The sequence below is a fragment of the Selaginella moellendorffii genome, unplaced genomic scaffold, assembly GCF_000143415.4.
Source record: "Selaginella moellendorffii unplaced genomic scaffold, v1.0 SELMOscaffold_29, whole genome shotgun sequence".
NCBI lineage: Eukaryota > Viridiplantae > Streptophyta > Lycopodiopsida > Selaginellales > Selaginellaceae > Selaginella > Selaginella moellendorffii.
The window spans coordinates 908,546-925,477 of record NW_003314290.1 but is presented as its reverse complement, the minus strand read 5'-3'; the positions used below and the strand labels follow the sequence as shown (position 1 = coordinate 925,477).

Below are 16,932 nucleotides of genomic sequence, written 5' to 3'. Positions count from 1 at the left end.
TGACGCTGCAGGTATATTCCGCTTTTGTTTTTTAAAAACTACCGAAGCGCGCATCCGCGGAGAATCCGCTTCTAGGTGAGTGAGTGAGCACTTGGTGGAAGCTTCTGATTTTCGTCTAGGATCCGTCCAAGCGGGATCACAATTGATCACTTTCAAGACTGTCCTGAGGAGCTCATGGCTCCGAGCGACGATGATGAATACGGTGAATATGAGAAAGAAAAACCGTAAGCTGTCTCCTTCCCCCGCTCGTTTTCTAAGCTTTTGACTCGTTGCAGGGCTGAGCAGGTCAAGAAGACTACCGACGATGTGAAAAACGCTGTCAAGGACGATGGTCAGAACAAAGGGAAGTCTGTGAGAGACAAGGCCAATGATTTAAAGCAACAAGCTGGTGAGATTGTTGGCAAAGGACAGGGGAAGCTAGCTCCGTATTTCTCAACCGCCAAGGAAAAGACGGAAAAGTTGGAGGGAAAGAAGCCCGCGGTACAGGAGGAAGCTAAAGAAATGCTAGATCAGGCCAAGCACACGGTTAGCAAGGTGGTCCAGCAGGAAAGCAAGGATGTGTTGGAAGGAGTGAAGAGGCTGGCCAAGGACGAAAAGGCATTTCACGACGCAGCTCACAAGGTTGCTGAGAAGATCCACCATGGTGGCGCAGGGGAGTCTGAAAGACATCAGCAAGAGCACTCGAATTCTAGACAACAAGAGCACTCGGATGTAAACGAGAAAAATCAGCAGCATCATATTCCAGACTTTAGTGATTTCAGTGAAATGGAAGAGGAGGACTGGTCCGACGAGGCAGAAGGATCGAGCCACCATCCTAAGCAGCACCTATTAAACGAGCACAGGGCAGCTCACGGGCATCAACCCCATCCTCCTCACCAGCCTCAAAAGAGAAAAAAGAGTCCGCTGGGTTATTTCAAGGTTGGCGCCAAGTTGGCAGGGAAGGAGAAGAACAAAGGGACGCAAGATAATCAACAGGGAGAACAGCAGCAGGAGCAACCGCAGCAACAGCAAGAACAGCATGGTGGCGGTGTTTTGGGGACTGTCAAGTCTGTGTTTGGACAGGGGTCTGCTGGAGAGAAGTCACTCGACACGGCTTCAAATCTAGCGCAGAAGAAGCTGGGCCAAATGCGGCATGTCGTGGACGCTCAGATGGACGAAGCTGGCAACGCCACTGCCGCGGAGAAGAAGACTCAAGGCGTCGGACTCGTACAGTCCTTTGGTGAGAGTCTTTTTGCGTGAAACTTCCTTCGTTCTAACTTCTCTGTTACAGTGTGCCTATGCACCTGTGCGTCGAGTGTTCACGTAAGCGGTTAATCAGCAAAGAGCGGGCAAGTAGAGCAGCTTTCTGGTCAGCTGGACAGCTTCGTACGAATCAAGCCTCGTTAAAACTGGAATCTCAGTCACAGGGGCTATAACTCTAGGTGGCCTACAAAGCCACGACACACATCACCAAAAGGAGAACTTGTGCTGCTGGAGCCAATGACAACGAGCTCGACGCTGTTGCTGGTGGACTCCCAGTATCGGACAGCTCAGATCCCCCAGAAGTCTGGCCCGTCACTTGACCGTGTCCACCTTCATCGCCAGGAGGAGGATTCCCACTCGGAGGAGAAGACGAACTCCCATCTGGTGGTGGTGGCGGAAGCGTTCCAGAGGTGTTCCAGAACCACTGCCAGGGCGAGACGCGGTCGTCGGGGTCCGGGGACGAAGACGGGGTCAGAGAAACGAGCGGACAGATAGAAAACACTGCAGAGAAGCCAAAGTCAGCCGCAGGAAAGCAGGGAAAACCATGCCAAAAGCAGGAAGAACTTACCGCCGGGGTCATGGCGTTCGTGATACGTGAGATTGTGGTAGCACAGGACCTGGTCGATCTTACTCTGGTCGGGGACGCAGTTCTCGTCCAGGTACTCGTTGAGCTCGCGGGTGACTTGGATGCAGTAGCGGATGTAGTCCTGGAAGACGGTGGTGCACAGGCAGCCTCCGTAGAGCGCCGTCTTGACGGACGTACAGCACGACTTGTAGTCGAGGGTGTTGCAAACTCCCATCGCCTCGAACATCTCGAAGTTGCAGCTATAGCCATCGCCGGGATTGGGATCCTCGATCGCCCCGAGATCATCGCCCAGATCATGGATGGTGGCGCGTGAGTTGGATCCATCGACGCGCCGGAGACCATCGAGCTTGAGGGCCAGATCGAGGCGAGAGGGGGACGAGCGCTGTGCGTGGAAGAGCAGGGAAGAAGCCACGAGAAGGAGAACAAACACCATTTTTTGGTTTGCTTCTTGGTTCTCAAAGGAAATCTTATAAGCTCTTTAAAGCGTCCATGGCGGGAGGCGAAACGAAACGTTCTATCTTATCAAATTTCTTGATCTTTGCATTCTCAGATTACAATCAATCTATTTTCTTTTTATACGATCGAAACTCTTGATCTTTGGTTTGAGTCTCATTCTCAGATTAAAAACGTTTTTGCTTGTTTTTTCCAATCAATCTATTTACAACTTCTCTCACAAAATCCGGACCAGGAGCTATCAATCAAAGCTATAATAAATTTCGCTACTTATTCACAGAAAAGAAAAAAAAAATCTATCAAGTAGTGGAAGACGAAGGCTCTTCGAGTAACATCGCCACGAAGGAATCCGGGACAAAGCCCGCGTCTAGCTCATCGCCCAGCTCTCCCAGATTCACATCCATGTCGCCCACCACCGGAGGATCGTCCAGCCGGAACGACGATCCATCAAAAATGCTTGGAAAATCATCCAAGCCTCCTTGCTGACGCTCCAGCCCCATCGCCAGCTCGCTCAAATCGCTCCCCTGGAGCTCCTCGATCGACTCGGAAAAGAAAGCTCCTCCAAAAGGGTCGGAGCTCGCAAGAACCGAGACCGGGGATCTGCTGCTAAACAAATCCCAGCTCGAGGAGGAGAGATCTTCCTCCTCGTCCTCATCAGTTACTTCCTTCTTGATCGCCTCGACCCTCGTCATTGCGCTGCCACCCATGCTCGAGCACGAATCTCTCTCCTCCTCCACGAATCTCCTGTTTGGCTCCTCGATCGCTGGCTCGATCGCTATCGCGTCGATGCCATCGATCTCCTGCCGATTCGTGCGGCACACCAGCTCCATCGCCGCCGCCGGGCGCTCCGCCGCTGCCTTGAGCCGGAGCTTGAGCTCCTCTACCTTGCCCGGCTCCACGATCCTCCTCCCATCCAGCCCAAAATTGGTCTGCGCGCTCGGCCCTTTCATCCGCCGCGCCGCGCGATCGTAGGCCTCCGCCGCCGCCTCGGCAGTGTCGAAAGTCCCCAGCCACACTCGAATCCCCCGCGAGAAATCGCGAATCTCCGCCGCCCATTTCCCCCACGGCCTCTGCCTCACGCCCCGGTACTTTGGCCGCGGGCCATCGTCCCTCTCCACGATCTTCCGCTTCTTGCTGCTGCTACTCCTCACGGATTTCTTCGCGATCTTCGCTGGCGCTGGCGCCGGCTTCGCGAAATATCCCTGCTCCTCGGTGTCCGTGGTGGCATCCGGCTCGATCTTGGGCACCGGCCGCACGAAATATCGCGTCTTCTCCTCGAGATCGGCCATGGCGTGCGCTCGAAAGACGCTAATGTAGCTGGGAACCACGGCCAGATCCCTCTCCTCCTCGCTATCCGAGGAGATCATCGTCGTCGTCGCGGCGACAAGATCGCCGTCTACCCGTGCTCTGCCACATCCAGGCATCGCCTTCTTTCCCTGTTCTTGGTGATCCTCCTCGCCCGACGAGGAGTCTGTGGCATCGGGATCGCAGCACACAACGCGAACTCGCCTCGGGCACACGTTCTTGATCGATTCACGCTCCGGCTGCTTCATCTTGGGACCCGGCATGGGAAGATCTTCCAGAAATCTGCGCTACGACATGCAAATAAATCTCCCTCCAGTGGTGGATCGATCAATGCAGGGCCAGGGAAGCAAGAAGGCCATGCATCGCTCTCGAAATCTCGCGAAGAATCAAGGCAAAGAAAGCAAAAGAAAGGAGTGAAGAACACGCAATCCTAGATCCGGCCTCGCGGTAAGATCACCTTCTTCGCTAACGATTGATCTCGCTACGATCTAATGCGGCCTTCTCACTCTCGCGATCGATCGTCGCCTCGATCGCGCCTTCTCTCCCTCTCTTTCTTCCTTCCAATCACGAGGCCCCGGAATTTCCCTCGCGTGTGTATATACTGAGACATCACAATGTTAAAGATGGCTGGCGGGCGCCAGCGGTCCGATCCGCCGCATCCAACGGCGGAACCCCTGACACGTGTCGCCCGTTTCGAGCTGTCTTGTCGATCAGGCGCACCCAAATTTGATGTGGCGGTGTACAGCGGGGTCGGTCCCGCTAAATCCACCGGTCCAGCTACTGCCACGTGTAACACACCGCTAGCGCGCCTGCCACGTCGGCGTGTCTTTCGGGCCTAAAGCTTGGGAAATTTGGGCGGTTTTAATTTACCGCGGAAATGCGGCGCATTGGAATCTCTGCCTGGCGTCCGTGACCTAAAAAAACGATGTTGCTGGTTTGCTAGTGGGTGGCGGTGGAGTAATCGATTGAAAAAAATTCTTTAGTGATTTGGTGGCTTCCAAAGCACTAGGGTTTGCTTGAGCGGCAAGTCTGAAATTTGGACTGGATATATGCGCTGGTCGGATCAATCAATCAGTCGTAGACAAGGTCAATATGTACTAGATCAAGAGTACTTAGACTACCTAAAGTCTCCATTCTTTGCGTTTGACGATGGTCCGTGCGCATCTCGTTGGAATAATCCTCCCAAACCACAAAGGATCTCCCAAGAACGACAATGCTGCTGTGTGGAAACAAAAGAACTCTCACCAAGAAAGGGTATCGGGTTCGATCCCGTCCAAGATAGGGTATCTAGCGGCCGCTGGATTCTCTCTTTTGTCGCCGAGTGGGAAGGACCCAATGACAAAATGCCATGCCTGGGCATGACTCATCATGACCATGCATGGCCGAAATAAGACAGGGCCCGGACAAAGATAAAAACGACTTGGCCGGCGGTATCGTGGTGCCACGTGTCAAGCGGCAAAATCTGGGCAGCCAATCGCGAGCCGCCGCCCGGTTTCTTTGCCGGCCGGTGGGGAGTGGGACCCAATCGCGCGCCGCCGCGTAGTAATGCAAAGTTTAGGGCAAAACATCCAAATTTTAGGGAAAGGAGTTGCGTATACGTCTCTAATTCAATGAAGGAGCTAGTGGGCCGCAACGTGTTAATGGATTCGCCGATTTTTATATGGACCCATTCTAGCTACGCTAAAAGGCGCACAAAAGAAAGAAATCGCTCGATTCGTGTACGTGTGTGGTGTGATCTCCCGAGCAGTGCAAGAAAAAAGGGAGATTTTTTCTCGCTGCATTGCCTAGAAGAAGCCAGCACTGGAATTGTGACAGAATTGACTAGGAAAAAAAAGAGCCAACCAAGTCAAAACTGGGAGTTCTAAGCTTGTGTCCTGATCTTTGCAGACAAGCACGAAGAACTTGTGATGTCCCACGGCAATCTGTGATTCTGTTCACGGGGAGAAAAGAAGAAAAAGGAGATGGTCTTAACTTGAAACACCTTGTCAGCAGGCGGCTCCCCACGAGGCGTCGCTCCCGACCCGAGGAAGACTTCGCGGTTGATCTTTGCGTGACTCGTCCACTTTGAAAGTGGAGCCACACATCTGTCCCTGGCTGTCCACTCGTGGCACCGGTTTCAGAGCGTTTAAAGGGTGCTCGAAGCTTCGCAAGCCACCTCCAGTTGTGAAGAAACATCCTAGAAGAGAGAGAAAAAGAGAAATATTCGATCGGATTCACAAAAACTTTCGAAGAACTTACCAGCCGGGAATGGAGCAAACGATTTGCCGCAACCATTCCTCAAGAGATCTGCATTATCCGAGAATGCAAGTGATTCGTCGGCAGCAATGCCCCAGAAAAATGGAACCTTGCCCTTGTCATCCTGAGTGTAGCTTCAACGTTAGCAAATAAACGCGCCCAGGACAGGGAGGAGTTCTTACGTTTGCCACAAGCAGCGTTTTGGTCGCATTGTCGAAGAGAACGAATGCAAACTGGCCAGAGAGATCCTTGACAACTTGATGCGCAGGATATGGAGCCCGATCTCGCAGGGCCTTGTACATTTCAATCACCAGCGTCACCTCACACACATTCTTCGTGAGGCCGTAGAGCTGCCTGAGCGCTGGAAGATTTTCCAGAACACCGACGAAGATGCAAAAGATATCATCCAGAACTGCGAAAGCTCTGCCAAGAACAAGGACCACAACGTGAAAAAAAAAGTTTCCAAAGTTCCATTCCTACCGTGGCTTGAGAAGAGCTTGCTTTTCGTGAGAATAAGCCATTGCGCTAAGCCCATCCAGCTGCACCGATGCCGCCTGTGGGATCGCCGAGGTGAATGACTGCAAAATCTGGGCGCCGCTCTTCCGGCGATCATCATCCACGCTTCCCGGGGCCGAGAGCTCCACTGGTCCCGCCGCGACCGATTTGTGAAAGACGCCCAGCATTCTTGCGAAGAATCCCCGAAACCTAGCGCAAGAAACACGAAATCTCTGAGCCGATGCGCGATCGCGCTAACATTCCGAGCAAGAATGGCAGGAAACTCACCTGGATCGAAAAGTAGGTAAAGCGATCAATCGAGCTACCTTGCAATGAGCTAGGGCTGGAGCGGCGCTATATACTAGTTCTTGGCCCCCTGGAAGGAGCTTACAAAATCGTGCCAGGCGGTGACGTGGAGGGCGTGGATTTAATCCAAATTCAAACCTATCCGCCCGCCGCGTCACCGCCAAGTCATCACCACGTCAGCACTTACCGTGGGTGACACGTCGTGCACAGTTTTGAAATGCAAAGAAAACGGAGAGCCCTAGAAGCACTTTAATCTAGAAAGAACTCTACGCAGCAATCGATAAAGGAAGAAGCGCAGGGCTCGATCGACGCCACTGCCCTCTTCATCCACTCCTGGTCCTCGATCGCCCCCTTGGACGCTTGATCCAGATCACACTGCGGCCAGTAGCAATCTCCTGCCGCTCCTTGCGCCTCGCCGAGAAATGGCGACAGCGGCTCTTGGATCGCGATCCCGAGCCCCTCGCCCAGATCGCTGCTCTGCTTGCTCTGATCACTGGAGGAGTCGGAGTCGTCGTTGCGCAAGATCGCCCAGTTGGGATCCTGCTGATCATCGTCCTCCTTCGGGGATGCGAGAAGGAGATGGAGATCCTCGCAATGGAGCTCCAGAGAGGAGGAGCACCGCCGCTTGATCGGAGGAGGAGGCCCACCCAACGATCGCCCGGAGATGTCATCTTCTAAGAACTGATCGTTGCTCTCACCTTGGAGGAGGAGGAGATGATCCAGGCATCGTTTCTTGCTCGCTTTCTCCATCGCCAGAAAAGAAACTCGCTCTCTTTCTGGGCTGGGAGAAGAAGCTCTTTCTTTCTCGTGCTTGGAACCGCGCGCTGGAATCGATCGATCTGAAAGCGCCACAGCCCAGGACGAATCTAGCGGGAATATGCGTGCCACGCCCGCTCCCTTCTCAACACGTCATTCAAGAATCCGCTCTACACAGATATTTTCTGTGCAAGAACGGAAAATCCGGTTACCCACCACCGCCCGTCGCGCGACGGGCGAGATGAAGGGCGGTGACGGGCGTTGACCGCCGTGCCCTAAAATTAATGTCAAACTAAATGCGTTGCCGCTTTTAAAGGAAAAGTTTGGGAGCCATGATCTTTGCTTCACCGCCACCAGTGCAAAGCTTGTGGGAAAGGTGGCGGACTTTCTAGGGTTCCGCAAGGGTGTCCGTGCCCTGGTCCAAACTCGTTAGCTGTTTGTTGGCTGTGATGCAATGCAAATGCGTTGGATGTGACGCTGCCAACTTCTCTTCTCATGCGATGGATGGAAACGGATCTACATTTGCAAGGGACAGCGACTTCTGCAAAATAGACCAAAACAAGTCTTAAGAAATGCGCGGTTTGTTTGTATGCAGCGGCAGCATATTTTCGGATGAACCTGGGCGTGCGATGACTAAATTGTCGCACGAGACTGTAGAGTGGACTCGAGATTTCCGAGACGTGGGGCGAGGGCGACAACTTGAGAAGCTGCCCAGTGGGTGAGTTTTAGGGTAATTCATGTCACCCTCTCTCTCTCGCGGTCTCGAATGTGAATATGCCACGAGAATACGTTGAAAGTGTGGCGGAAAATTTGGCCCGCACAAGTTAACCATTGGTTAACACGTTAACTACGCGGAGATAGTAATACCTATAAATGTGAGAGCAGAGCATTCTTCTCTCCCGTTTCTCCACCATAGCTTTGTTTCATCCTTGGTTTGGTCTCTGGGAGAGGGAGGGTGAGAGGGAGAGGGAGAGAGGGAGAGTTATTTGTTTGATCTTCCATTCGACGATGATTCTTCCATCGATTTGAGAGCTTTTTCTCTCCTCTTTTTCTGCTCTCGCTCGTGATCCCTTTCACGAGAGCTCTTCTTTCTCCTCTCGCCGGCTATGGAAGACACCGACATGGAATCAAGCCACAGCCCGCCGCCACGAATCTCCTCGTCGAAGAAGCTCGGCCGGATGGATTCGCTGGAGCGTGATGCGGGGAAGGTCACGGGCATGGAGAACCATGGACGGAAGGTAGCTTTTTCTTTCTCCTCCCCCAATCGATTGAAACGATCGAAACGTCGACCCCTCGAGTTCTCCTCTTCTTTTCTTGATCTCGATCTTTTGAAATGACCAAGGAATGTGGTTTCCAGATCTTGACGAGGGCGGTGATCCTCCGCCTGGCATTCCAAACGATCGGTGTGGTGTATGGCGACATTGGAACCTCGCCGCTCTACGTGTTTAGCAGCACTTTCCCTGGCGGTATCTCGCGGGATCACTTGAAAACCAACGTTCTTGGCGTGCTCTCGCTCATCATCTACACTCTCACCCTGAGCCCCCTCATCAAATACGTGTTCGTTGTTCTTCGAGCCAATGATAACGGCGAAGGTAGCTTTGCTATTGCGTTTTTGTTTGGATCTTCTCAAAGTTCCTGTGCTTTTTGTTGTGGAGATCAGGTGGTGCGTTTGCGCTCTACTCGTTGATTTGTCGAAATGCCAACGTCGATTTGATGGGCAAGAGACACCCCGAGGACAAAAACTTGTCGGCGTACAAGCTCGACTTGCCGAACCAGCGAAAGATTCGACGAGGGATCTGGATCAAGAATTTTCTAGAGGGACACAAGGCCGTCCACGTCGTGCTTCTGATGATCACCTTCTTTGGAACTTGTATGGTTATCGGCGATGGAACTCTCACCCCCTCCATCTCTGGTAAGAAGAAATTCACAGCTTTTTCATCGATCACTTGGAAAATTCTGGTTTTATTTTTATCTTTCCAGTGCTCTCTGCTGTGCAAGGAATCCAAGTCCAAGTTCCAAACCTCAGCCAAAGTAAGAATTCATCTTCTCTTTTCTCTTTAAATTTGTTGTTTGTTTCTTATGTTTCTAGTGCTCTAACTTGTTATTCGTTGCCTACGTTTCTAGTGTTCTAACGAGAAACCATGGTTGACTATCAGGTGTGATTGTCGTGGTTTCCATCGTCATTCTCATCTGCCTGTTTAGCGTCCAGCGGTTTGGCACGGACAAGGTCGGCTTCATGTTTGCTCCAGTACTCACGATCTGGTTTGCCATGATCGCTATGATCGGCCTCTACAACTTAATTCACCACGATCATGGAGTTCTCGCCGCCTTCAATCCCAAGTACATCTTCGACTACTTCAAGACCAACAAGCGGGAAGGATTCATCTCGCTGGGAGGAGTTGTTCTTTGCATCACAGGTTTGTGAGACCTCTTCCTTCTTTTTCTTTGGTTTTTGCCTTCTAAAATCGTGACACTGCTGCTCCACACCAGGAACTGAGGCCATGTTTGCGGACTTGGGCCATTTTACGGTTCCTTCGATCCAAATCGCCTTCACAACCTACGTTTATCCTTCACTTCTCCTTGCTTACATTGGCCAAGCTGCCTATCTCATGGAGCATCCAGAGGACGTTGGAAGAGCTTTCTACAAATCAGTTCCAAGTAAGTTTATTCTGTCGAATCTCTAGAGCTTGACACCACTTTATCCTATTTGTTCCAGAGCCTTTGTACTGGCCAATGTTTGTAGTAGCAGTGCTTGCAGCGATCATCGCGAGCCAGGCAATGATCTCGGCGGTGTTTCAGATCATCAAGCAGGCCGAGGCATTGGGATGCTTCCCACGGATCAAGGTCGTTCACACCTCGAAAAACTTCGTGGGTCAAGTTTATATCCCGGAGATGAATTGGTTCCTGATGTGTGCTTGTGTACTTATCACTGCGGCCTTCAGAGACACTACAACAATTGGAAACGCATATGGTTAGTTCTTTCTTTCTTTCTTCCACCACCGTTTAAATCTCTATTGTCTCTCTTTGTTTTCTTTCAGGAATATGTGTGGTTATGGACATGGCTGTTACCACCACTTTTACAACGATTATCATGGTTTTGATATGGAAGACACAATTGTTTCTAGCTCTACTCTATCTCCTCGTCTACTGGAGTGTGGAATTCACGTATTTCTCTGCTGTGGTCTACAAGTTTAAAGATGGAGGATGGCTTCCACTCCTCTTCGCAGTGCTCTTCCTCACGGTCATGGTCATTTGGTTCAGTGGAAACTCCAAGCGCTACAAATACGAGCTAGACAACAAGATCTCCATGGACTGGATCACCGGGCTGGGGTCAAACCTGGGAGTCTCCCGAGTTCGTGGAGTTGGATTGGTCTACACGGAGCTTGCACAAGGAATCCCTTCCATCTTCTCGCACTACATTACGAATCTCCCGGCAATGCACTCAGTGATCATGTTCGTGACGATCAAAAACTTGCCTGTGAGCAACGTTTTGTCGGAGGAGAGGTTCTTGTTTAGAAGGGTCGGGTCCAAGGAGTTTCGGATGTATCGCTGCATTGCAAGGTATGGCTACAAGGATTGTCACAGGGGCGACACCCAGTTTGAGGAGGATCTCTTCAAGAGCTTGGCCGAGTTTATAAGCATTGAGGACGATGGGAAGCAAATGGAGGCCAGGGATTTGGGCGAGGCCGACACGGACAGCTGCAGTGTGGCGATCTATCCGGTTTCTCTCCAGTTATCGCCACCGCAAGCTCCAGAGGAGAGCGCGATCGCTATACCAGGCAGGGGAGTGGTGGAGGAGCTAGGATTTCTCGAGGAGTCCCGGAAAGCTGGGGTCGTATACTTGTTGGGCGACAACGATGTGAGAGCTCGCGAGGACTCGAGCTTTATCAACAAGTTTGTGGTGGACTACGGTTATGCCTTCCTCCGGAAAAACTTTAGGGAGAGCACTCTCATCCTCAACATTCCACATACGAGGCTCCTCAAGGTTGGCATGGTCTACTTTATATAAGGAAACAAACAAAAGATATGAAGATCCCCATGAAAAAGAACAAGGAGTGATCTTTTCCAAAAAATAAGGAACGTGACACAACGTGTATAAAATCAAGCACCTATTACTTGGCCACCTTTCTTGTGGTCCTCTGGAGAGGAAGTCTTCTTTGGTGTGCTAGCTTCCGTGCACGGATATTGCAAATCAGTATATATGCCTGGGGATATGTGGAAATATTTGCGCTGACTAATTGGGTATATATTCTGGCAAACGACAAAAGTGTGACAGTTGAAAGTATTCAATTAACCTTTTATAAGTAGATTAGCCCAGCAAATTCTGGGCACGGGCTAAGAGCTTGGAAGTCAATGAAAGTCAATGAAAGTCAATGTATGTAATTAGCAAAACCATTTGCAATGTTGAAGAGCAAACCTTATTGTTAAAGTCATGACTTGCTAGTTTTTTTAATTGGGAGGAGCAGGGAAAAGCATAGCTCATGTCTCCTGGCCACTCTGCTATTGTTACTTGAAGTGTATATAATATCTTTACAATCATAAATTGCTCAGTTTCATTAGTATGGTGATTCCATTGTGTAACTATCAACAATGGTGAATACATGTTTTAAATACTTTGCCTAATTAGAAGCATATAAAGACTTTCAGATTGTCCATAAACATTAATTTAAAAATTTATAACAATAGTAAATTTTTTTTCCTTTTAAGACTGTAGGGTTAGTATGTATAAGGCACATAATATGCTCACATATTAAATTAATGATTTACTCTTTCAAATCTCTGAGTTACTCTTTTTCTTTTAAGATGGAATATTTTTAAAAAGTTACATTTTAATATAATTCTGTCCATATTAAGAACAATATTCTACTATATGTTGCAAGTGAAATGATTCTAAATTTTAAATCAAATTTTTATTTTTATTTGTAAGAAATATGTAATTATTTTACACTATATTATTTAATATCACTGATTTGTTTTACTACATTATATTTCACCATTTATACTTTAAGCACTTTCTTTTCTTAGCTTTATATTTTTAATATTAAATATTTATTAAATAAAATTTTATATATAAAAATAAAATATTTATGATAAGTTTTGAATTTTTAAATTCTTAATTCTATTTATTCTTTACTTTCTTCTATACCACTATATCTATTGGTTTTATTTTATATATTTTTCATAAGTAAAATAAAAGGAACATTAATAGGATGCACTAGTGGATTTGTAGATAATACACCTTATTTATGATCTCTTTGTATGAAATGTTAAATTGTTACATATATATAATTTTTGAAAGATTGGCTAGAATGTTGTGCCAAACCTCATAAATTTGAAATCCAACTTACTATAACACTTAATACAATTCAATCCATTAAAGAAGGAGCCCTTTAGATAAATCATGTACCATAAAATCAAGGAAATGAACCAATACTAGATTATCCACTATGGACTATGCAAATGGATGATGATGAGAGTTCTAGCTCTATTTTTTTTCCCACTTATATATGACTTAAATATTTAACAGACTTAACTCGAGCCAATGAAAGAATGCTTATTACATATTGATCTTAGAATTTAGCATTAGTAACGCATAGCAATCACAAAAGTAAACTTGATCTCATTTAATATAGAATTATGACCATATAAAAGTCTATATGGTGAAGCACAAATGAAACTCTATACTTTTCTGACATATATATATATATATATATATATATATATATATATATATATATATATATATATATATATATATATATATATATATATATATATTGAAGATATAGCAATTTGATTGTTGAAAGTTCACATACTTTATAATTATTCCCTTGAAATCCAAATGAGTTATTCCACCAAACTATCCATTTACAAATAATAAACACATGTTAAAGATTGATATATTCCCAATTGAGATATCAACTTGTAAAATACCTCAACCTCAAATATGGGATTATTATTTGAGAGAATTAACTCTAGACAAGAATGCTAGAGCACCACCTGACTAAGGCACCCTTTACTCTATAATAATTTGTTATGGGATAACCATAGAGTGGAATGTAAACCTTTGGACATGTGGACCAAGAGCAGTGGAGTAAAATTCAAATTTAGGGCATTGGACTACACAAAGGGACAGAGTAAAACTTCTAAATATATATAGTCAAAGAGTGTAGAAAACTAGAGCACAGAATAACTCTTGAGTGTATAGTTTAAGGAGTGAAGACAAAAACAACCACAAGTTAAACTATACCTTAGAATGGTTAACCATGCATAACTTACTATCCCTGCCATCCTACCATATAATTGGAAACCTGCCCCCACTCCCAACCCCCCCTCCCAAACTAGAGGAATGCATGCTTTAAGCTTTCACACCAGTCCTAATAATTAGTCTTGAGGACAATCAAAAAAACTTATTAAATATGGAATGGTGTTAAATTGTGAATCTGGAAGTAGAAATAACACCATTATGAATAAGACAGTTTCTACATTTTATAAATATGCCAAACTAGCAAATCTAAACACTTTTTATAAATAGCCAATAGAACCAAACGAAATCACGAGCTTAACATCAAATGTAACTATAGATATACTAAATAATATTAAGTCACATCTCCAGCCAATAAAAAGACCTACACACCTTCTTAATCAATGATAATGAAGAAAGCATGAAATAAAGATTATAAGTATTATTTTTAGGATCAATCCCCATAAAGTAAAGAAGGTTATCCTTAAAGTAATAGTAAGAATGTAAATGCCAAAACGACAAGTCATTAATAAATGATGCAAAATTCTCAAATGCATCATAAAACTTTCAAATCCAAAATTTAACCTTTTAAACCTTATAAAGTTTATCAAATGTAGATAAATCTAATTTTACACATTGTAGATATTGAATATCAAACACAATAACTGTTGATGGCACTATATCCTTATCCAACAAATCCACTAATACTAGAATAATAAACTTGTCAAGAATATGTAAAAAGAGTTCAATATCACCTATAGAATTTATTGGGTAATTAATAATTTCAAAGTTATATATTTGAAGCTTTAAAAGTTTTTCTACTTCTGTAATAAAGTGACTAAAACATAATTGCCCTAACAATGTTCAAAACTATATAAGTACACATGAGTTTCTTAAAATCTTAAATTGCTACTAGACACTCATTTATCATGGAATAATTCATCTTTGTTGGTTGTAATGTATAGCTGATATATATAATGGGATGATATTAATAATACACACTTGTGTTCTTTTACTTTCACACATCTTCAAAACCAATATTAAAAGTATCTATACACAAGATGAAAGGTCAAATGTAGTTAAAATACACTAAAGCTAGAGGAGTCATTAACACTTCTTTCATATCTTTAATGCCTATTTGCAATCTTTAGATCAAATAAAAAACAATGTTATAGTGTGCCAAAGAAGTGTTCCACATTATTCATACACTTTGGAATAAGAAACTTCAAAATAACTATAAGTTTGTCAGGATTAATTTATAAACTTTCATAAAAAATATAATACTTAAGATAAATTATGTTTTTGGACACAAACACACACTTTGACCACTTGAACTTCAAACTAACTTTCTGTAGCTAATCAAACACTTTGCAAATTTCATGGATGTGCTCCTCTCATGTCCCTTCAAGTGAATCAAGATATTATTTATAAAGTCAACAATTACTTTTGGCATATTATAAAGAATATATTTCATCATCAACTAGAAAGTCATCGGAGCATTATTTAAACCAAACAACATCACCAAAAACTTATATAAACCAAATGGTTTACAAAAAATAGTCTTGCAATATATCCTTGTTCTTCTCTTTTTCTACTTGAACTTTTAGTTAATCTTGGGAGTCAAAAATACTTAAAACACAATCTTATACATGTTATAAGTTGGGATTCAAGTGAAACTCTTTTCTTAAATTGCTTTTTATTTTTAGCTTTTGTTATTTTTTCTTTTATCCATTATCCTTGGTATTTTCAAGCTCCACACTTTTTTCTTTATATTTTCCTTTTTCATTGACTCTCTACCATCTCATTTTTCATCCTTTATCTTCCATCTATAAGCAGAATTTAGCTATTCTTTTCCAACTTGTAGGCCATGGCTTCTCGTCTTGTCAAAGCCTTCCTCTGGTTGTGTAAGTGGGGGATATACTTAGAGATTATTCTGTGTGTTTACAGCAGATTCATTATTGAGACTAATGATATAACACATTTTCTTAATGTTTTAAATGAGATCTTGAATGTGTGGTGAGTTTTCCCTTGCAACACCTCCACCTAATGACCTTATAAATATGTAATAATAATATACAGTAACTTTAAGAAGATGAAAACAAGTATATTCTATTTATTAAACTTTTTCTGTGAGAGGTTTTAGTAGTAAGGAATGATCCAAAAGTAAAGTGAAGAACAATTAGTTAAAGAAGTAAGAAGAAAATACTCCAAGAAAACATTAGAAATATTATGAGCAAAAAGTGGCATTACTCTTCCTAGTAGTTTCTTTACTTATTTCTTAAAGAACTCATCAATCTTTGGATATATCCGTTTAGAGAAGTAGTTTTGGTACAAGGAATAGGATATCTAAGTATATTCTAGCAATCTAACAGTTGTGATCTAAACTTTCTTTAATTTGTTTATACAATTCCCAAGAATTCCTCCACTCAGAGTGATTGCAATCAAAGCCCTCAAGGAGCACCTCAAGTTGCAAAACAATAGGAATCAAACTGCCAAAAACAAAAGCCTTGTGCATCCTCCCACAACGAATAGAAGAGATCTTTATCCCAACAAGTTCCTCATGTTCTGTTCTCTAGATCATACTAGCAGGAAGCAAAGCCCAATTTGTATGGGAGAAAAAAGCTTCTAAGATAATCAGTAAGCAGGATAAGAAAGGATGGAGTATGCTCCTAACACGGATTTCCCTAGTAGCGGCGAGCGAAACAGAAAGAGCCCAGCTTGGAAATCGGGGTGTCTCTACACCCCGAATTGTAGTCTGGAGAAGGGTCCTCTGCAGCGGATCGGGTTTAAGTCCCTTGGAACGGGACGCCAGAGAGGGTGAGAGCCCTGTCTAGCCCGGACCCTACTGCATCACGAGGCTCTTTCGGCGAGTCGGGCTGTTTGGGAATGCAGCCTTAAGTGGGTGGTAAATTCCATCCAAGGCTAAATACTGGTGAGAAACCAATAGCGCACAAGTACCGCGAGGGAAAGATGAAAAGGACTTTGAAAAGAGAGTTAAAAAGTGCTTGAAATTGCTGGGAGGGAATGAAGAGAAAAGCCTACCAAGTGAGTGATTAAAGTTATCAAGCATGAGGATCCCATACAAGTAGTGCAATTCTGACAGTTGCAAGCATTGAGCACCAAGTGAACACAGTCAATAGGTCAAATAACTTCTATGTTCCATAGCAAAGTTAATAAGACTTACTTTCAATCTGGATGCCTTTGAACATATAAACAATGGTTGTCAATGGAGAAAATACAGTTGGAAGATGGCCAAAGGAAACACTTTTTATATACCATTGCACCATGTCACCTCAAATTAAACACCTCA

General features: G+C 45.0%; 4 protein-coding genes across 4 annotated transcripts; 2 read left to right on the top strand and 2 right to left on the bottom strand.

Annotated features, from left to right (window-relative positions):
- The first annotated feature begins 38 nt into the window (after positions 1 to 38).
- Positions 39 to 2,363, top strand: LOC112348454 (putative cyclin-dependent serine/threonine-protein kinase DDB_G0272797/DDB_G0274007). Its single transcript, XM_024680953.1, has 4 exons — positions 39 to 75; positions 120 to 224; positions 276 to 1,219; positions 1,271 to 2,363. Exons 2-4 carry the CDS (start codon positions 175 to 177, stop codon positions 1,312 to 1,314), a joined length of 1,038 nt encoding a protein of 345 aa, XP_024536721.1. The 5' UTR covers positions 39 to 75; positions 120 to 174; the 3' UTR covers positions 1,315 to 2,363.
- An 82-nt stretch (positions 2,364 to 2,445) lies between these two features.
- On the bottom strand, positions 2,446 to 4,148 carry LOC112348453 (ethylene-responsive transcription factor CRF4-like). The gene has a single exon (XM_024680952.1). The coding sequence runs from the start codon at positions 3,847 to 3,849 to the stop codon at positions 2,581 to 2,583; it is 1,269 nt and encodes a 422-aa protein (XP_024536720.1). The 5' UTR covers positions 3,850 to 4,148; the 3' UTR covers positions 2,446 to 2,580.
- A 1,135-nt stretch (positions 4,149 to 5,283) lies between these two features.
- LOC9646186 (stem-specific protein TSJT1) lies at positions 5,284 to 7,202 on the bottom strand. The gene is made up of 5 exons (XM_002975857.2): positions 6,605 to 7,202; positions 6,302 to 6,526; positions 6,004 to 6,244; positions 5,825 to 5,945; positions 5,284 to 5,762 (listed from the first exon to the last, which is right to left on the bottom strand). Exons 2-5 carry the CDS (start codon positions 6,502 to 6,504, stop codon positions 5,572 to 5,574), a joined length of 756 nt encoding a protein of 251 aa, XP_002975903.1. The 5' UTR covers positions 6,505 to 6,526; positions 6,605 to 7,202; the 3' UTR covers positions 5,284 to 5,571.
- A 1,071-nt stretch (positions 7,203 to 8,273) lies between these two features.
- Positions 8,274 to 11,685, top strand: LOC9645654 (potassium transporter 11). Its single transcript, XM_002976042.2, has 8 exons — positions 8,274 to 8,616; positions 8,736 to 8,970; positions 9,039 to 9,290; positions 9,359 to 9,409; positions 9,535 to 9,795; positions 9,869 to 10,036; positions 10,095 to 10,349; positions 10,417 to 11,685. The coding sequence occupies exons 1-8, from the start codon at positions 8,485 to 8,487 to the stop codon at positions 11,385 to 11,387; spliced, it is 2,325 nt and encodes a 774-aa protein (XP_002976088.2). The 5' UTR covers positions 8,274 to 8,484; the 3' UTR covers positions 11,388 to 11,685.
- The last annotated feature ends 5,247 nt before the right edge of the window (positions 11,686 to 16,932 follow it).

Excerpts from the sequence above, each read along its gene's own strand:
- LOC9645654 (XM_002976042.2), top strand. The coding sequence starts at position 8,485 with ATGGAAGACACCGACATGGAATCAAGCCACAGCCCGCCGCCACGAATC. Across the intron at positions 8,971-9,038 it reads AGCCAATGATAACGGCGAAG|GTGGTGCGTTTGCGCTCTAC; the intron begins GTAGCTTTGCTA and ends TGTGGAGATCAG. Across the intron at positions 9,796-9,868 it reads AGTTGTTCTTTGCATCACAG|GAACTGAGGCCATGTTTGCG; the intron begins GTTTGTGAGACC and ends GCTCCACACCAG.
- LOC112348454 (XM_024680953.1), top strand. The coding sequence starts at position 175 with ATGGCTCCGAGCGACGATGATGAATACGGTGAATATGAGAAAGAAAAA. Across the intron at positions 225-275 it reads GAATATGAGAAAGAAAAACC|GGCTGAGCAGGTCAAGAAGA; the intron begins GTAAGCTGTCTC and ends GACTCGTTGCAG. Across the intron at positions 1,220-1,270 it reads CGGACTCGTACAGTCCTTTG|TGTGCCTATGCACCTGTGCG; the intron begins GTGAGAGTCTTT and ends TCTCTGTTACAG.
- LOC9646186 (XM_002975857.2), bottom strand. The coding sequence starts at position 6,504 with ATGCTGGGCGTCTTTCACAAATCGGTCGCGGCGGGACCAGTGGAGCTC. Across the intron at positions 5,946-6,003 it reads AAACGCTGCTTGTGGCAAAC|GATGACAAGGGCAAGGTTCC; the intron begins GTAAGAACTCCT and ends AGCTACACTCAG. Across the intron at positions 5,763-5,824 it reads GTTTGCTCCATTCCCGGCTG|GATGTTTCTTCACAACTGGA; the intron begins GTAAGTTCTTCG and ends TCTCTCTTCTAG.
- LOC112348453 (XM_024680952.1), bottom strand. The coding sequence starts at position 3,849 with ATGCCGGGTCCCAAGATGAAGCAGCCGGAGCGTGAATCGATCAAGAAC.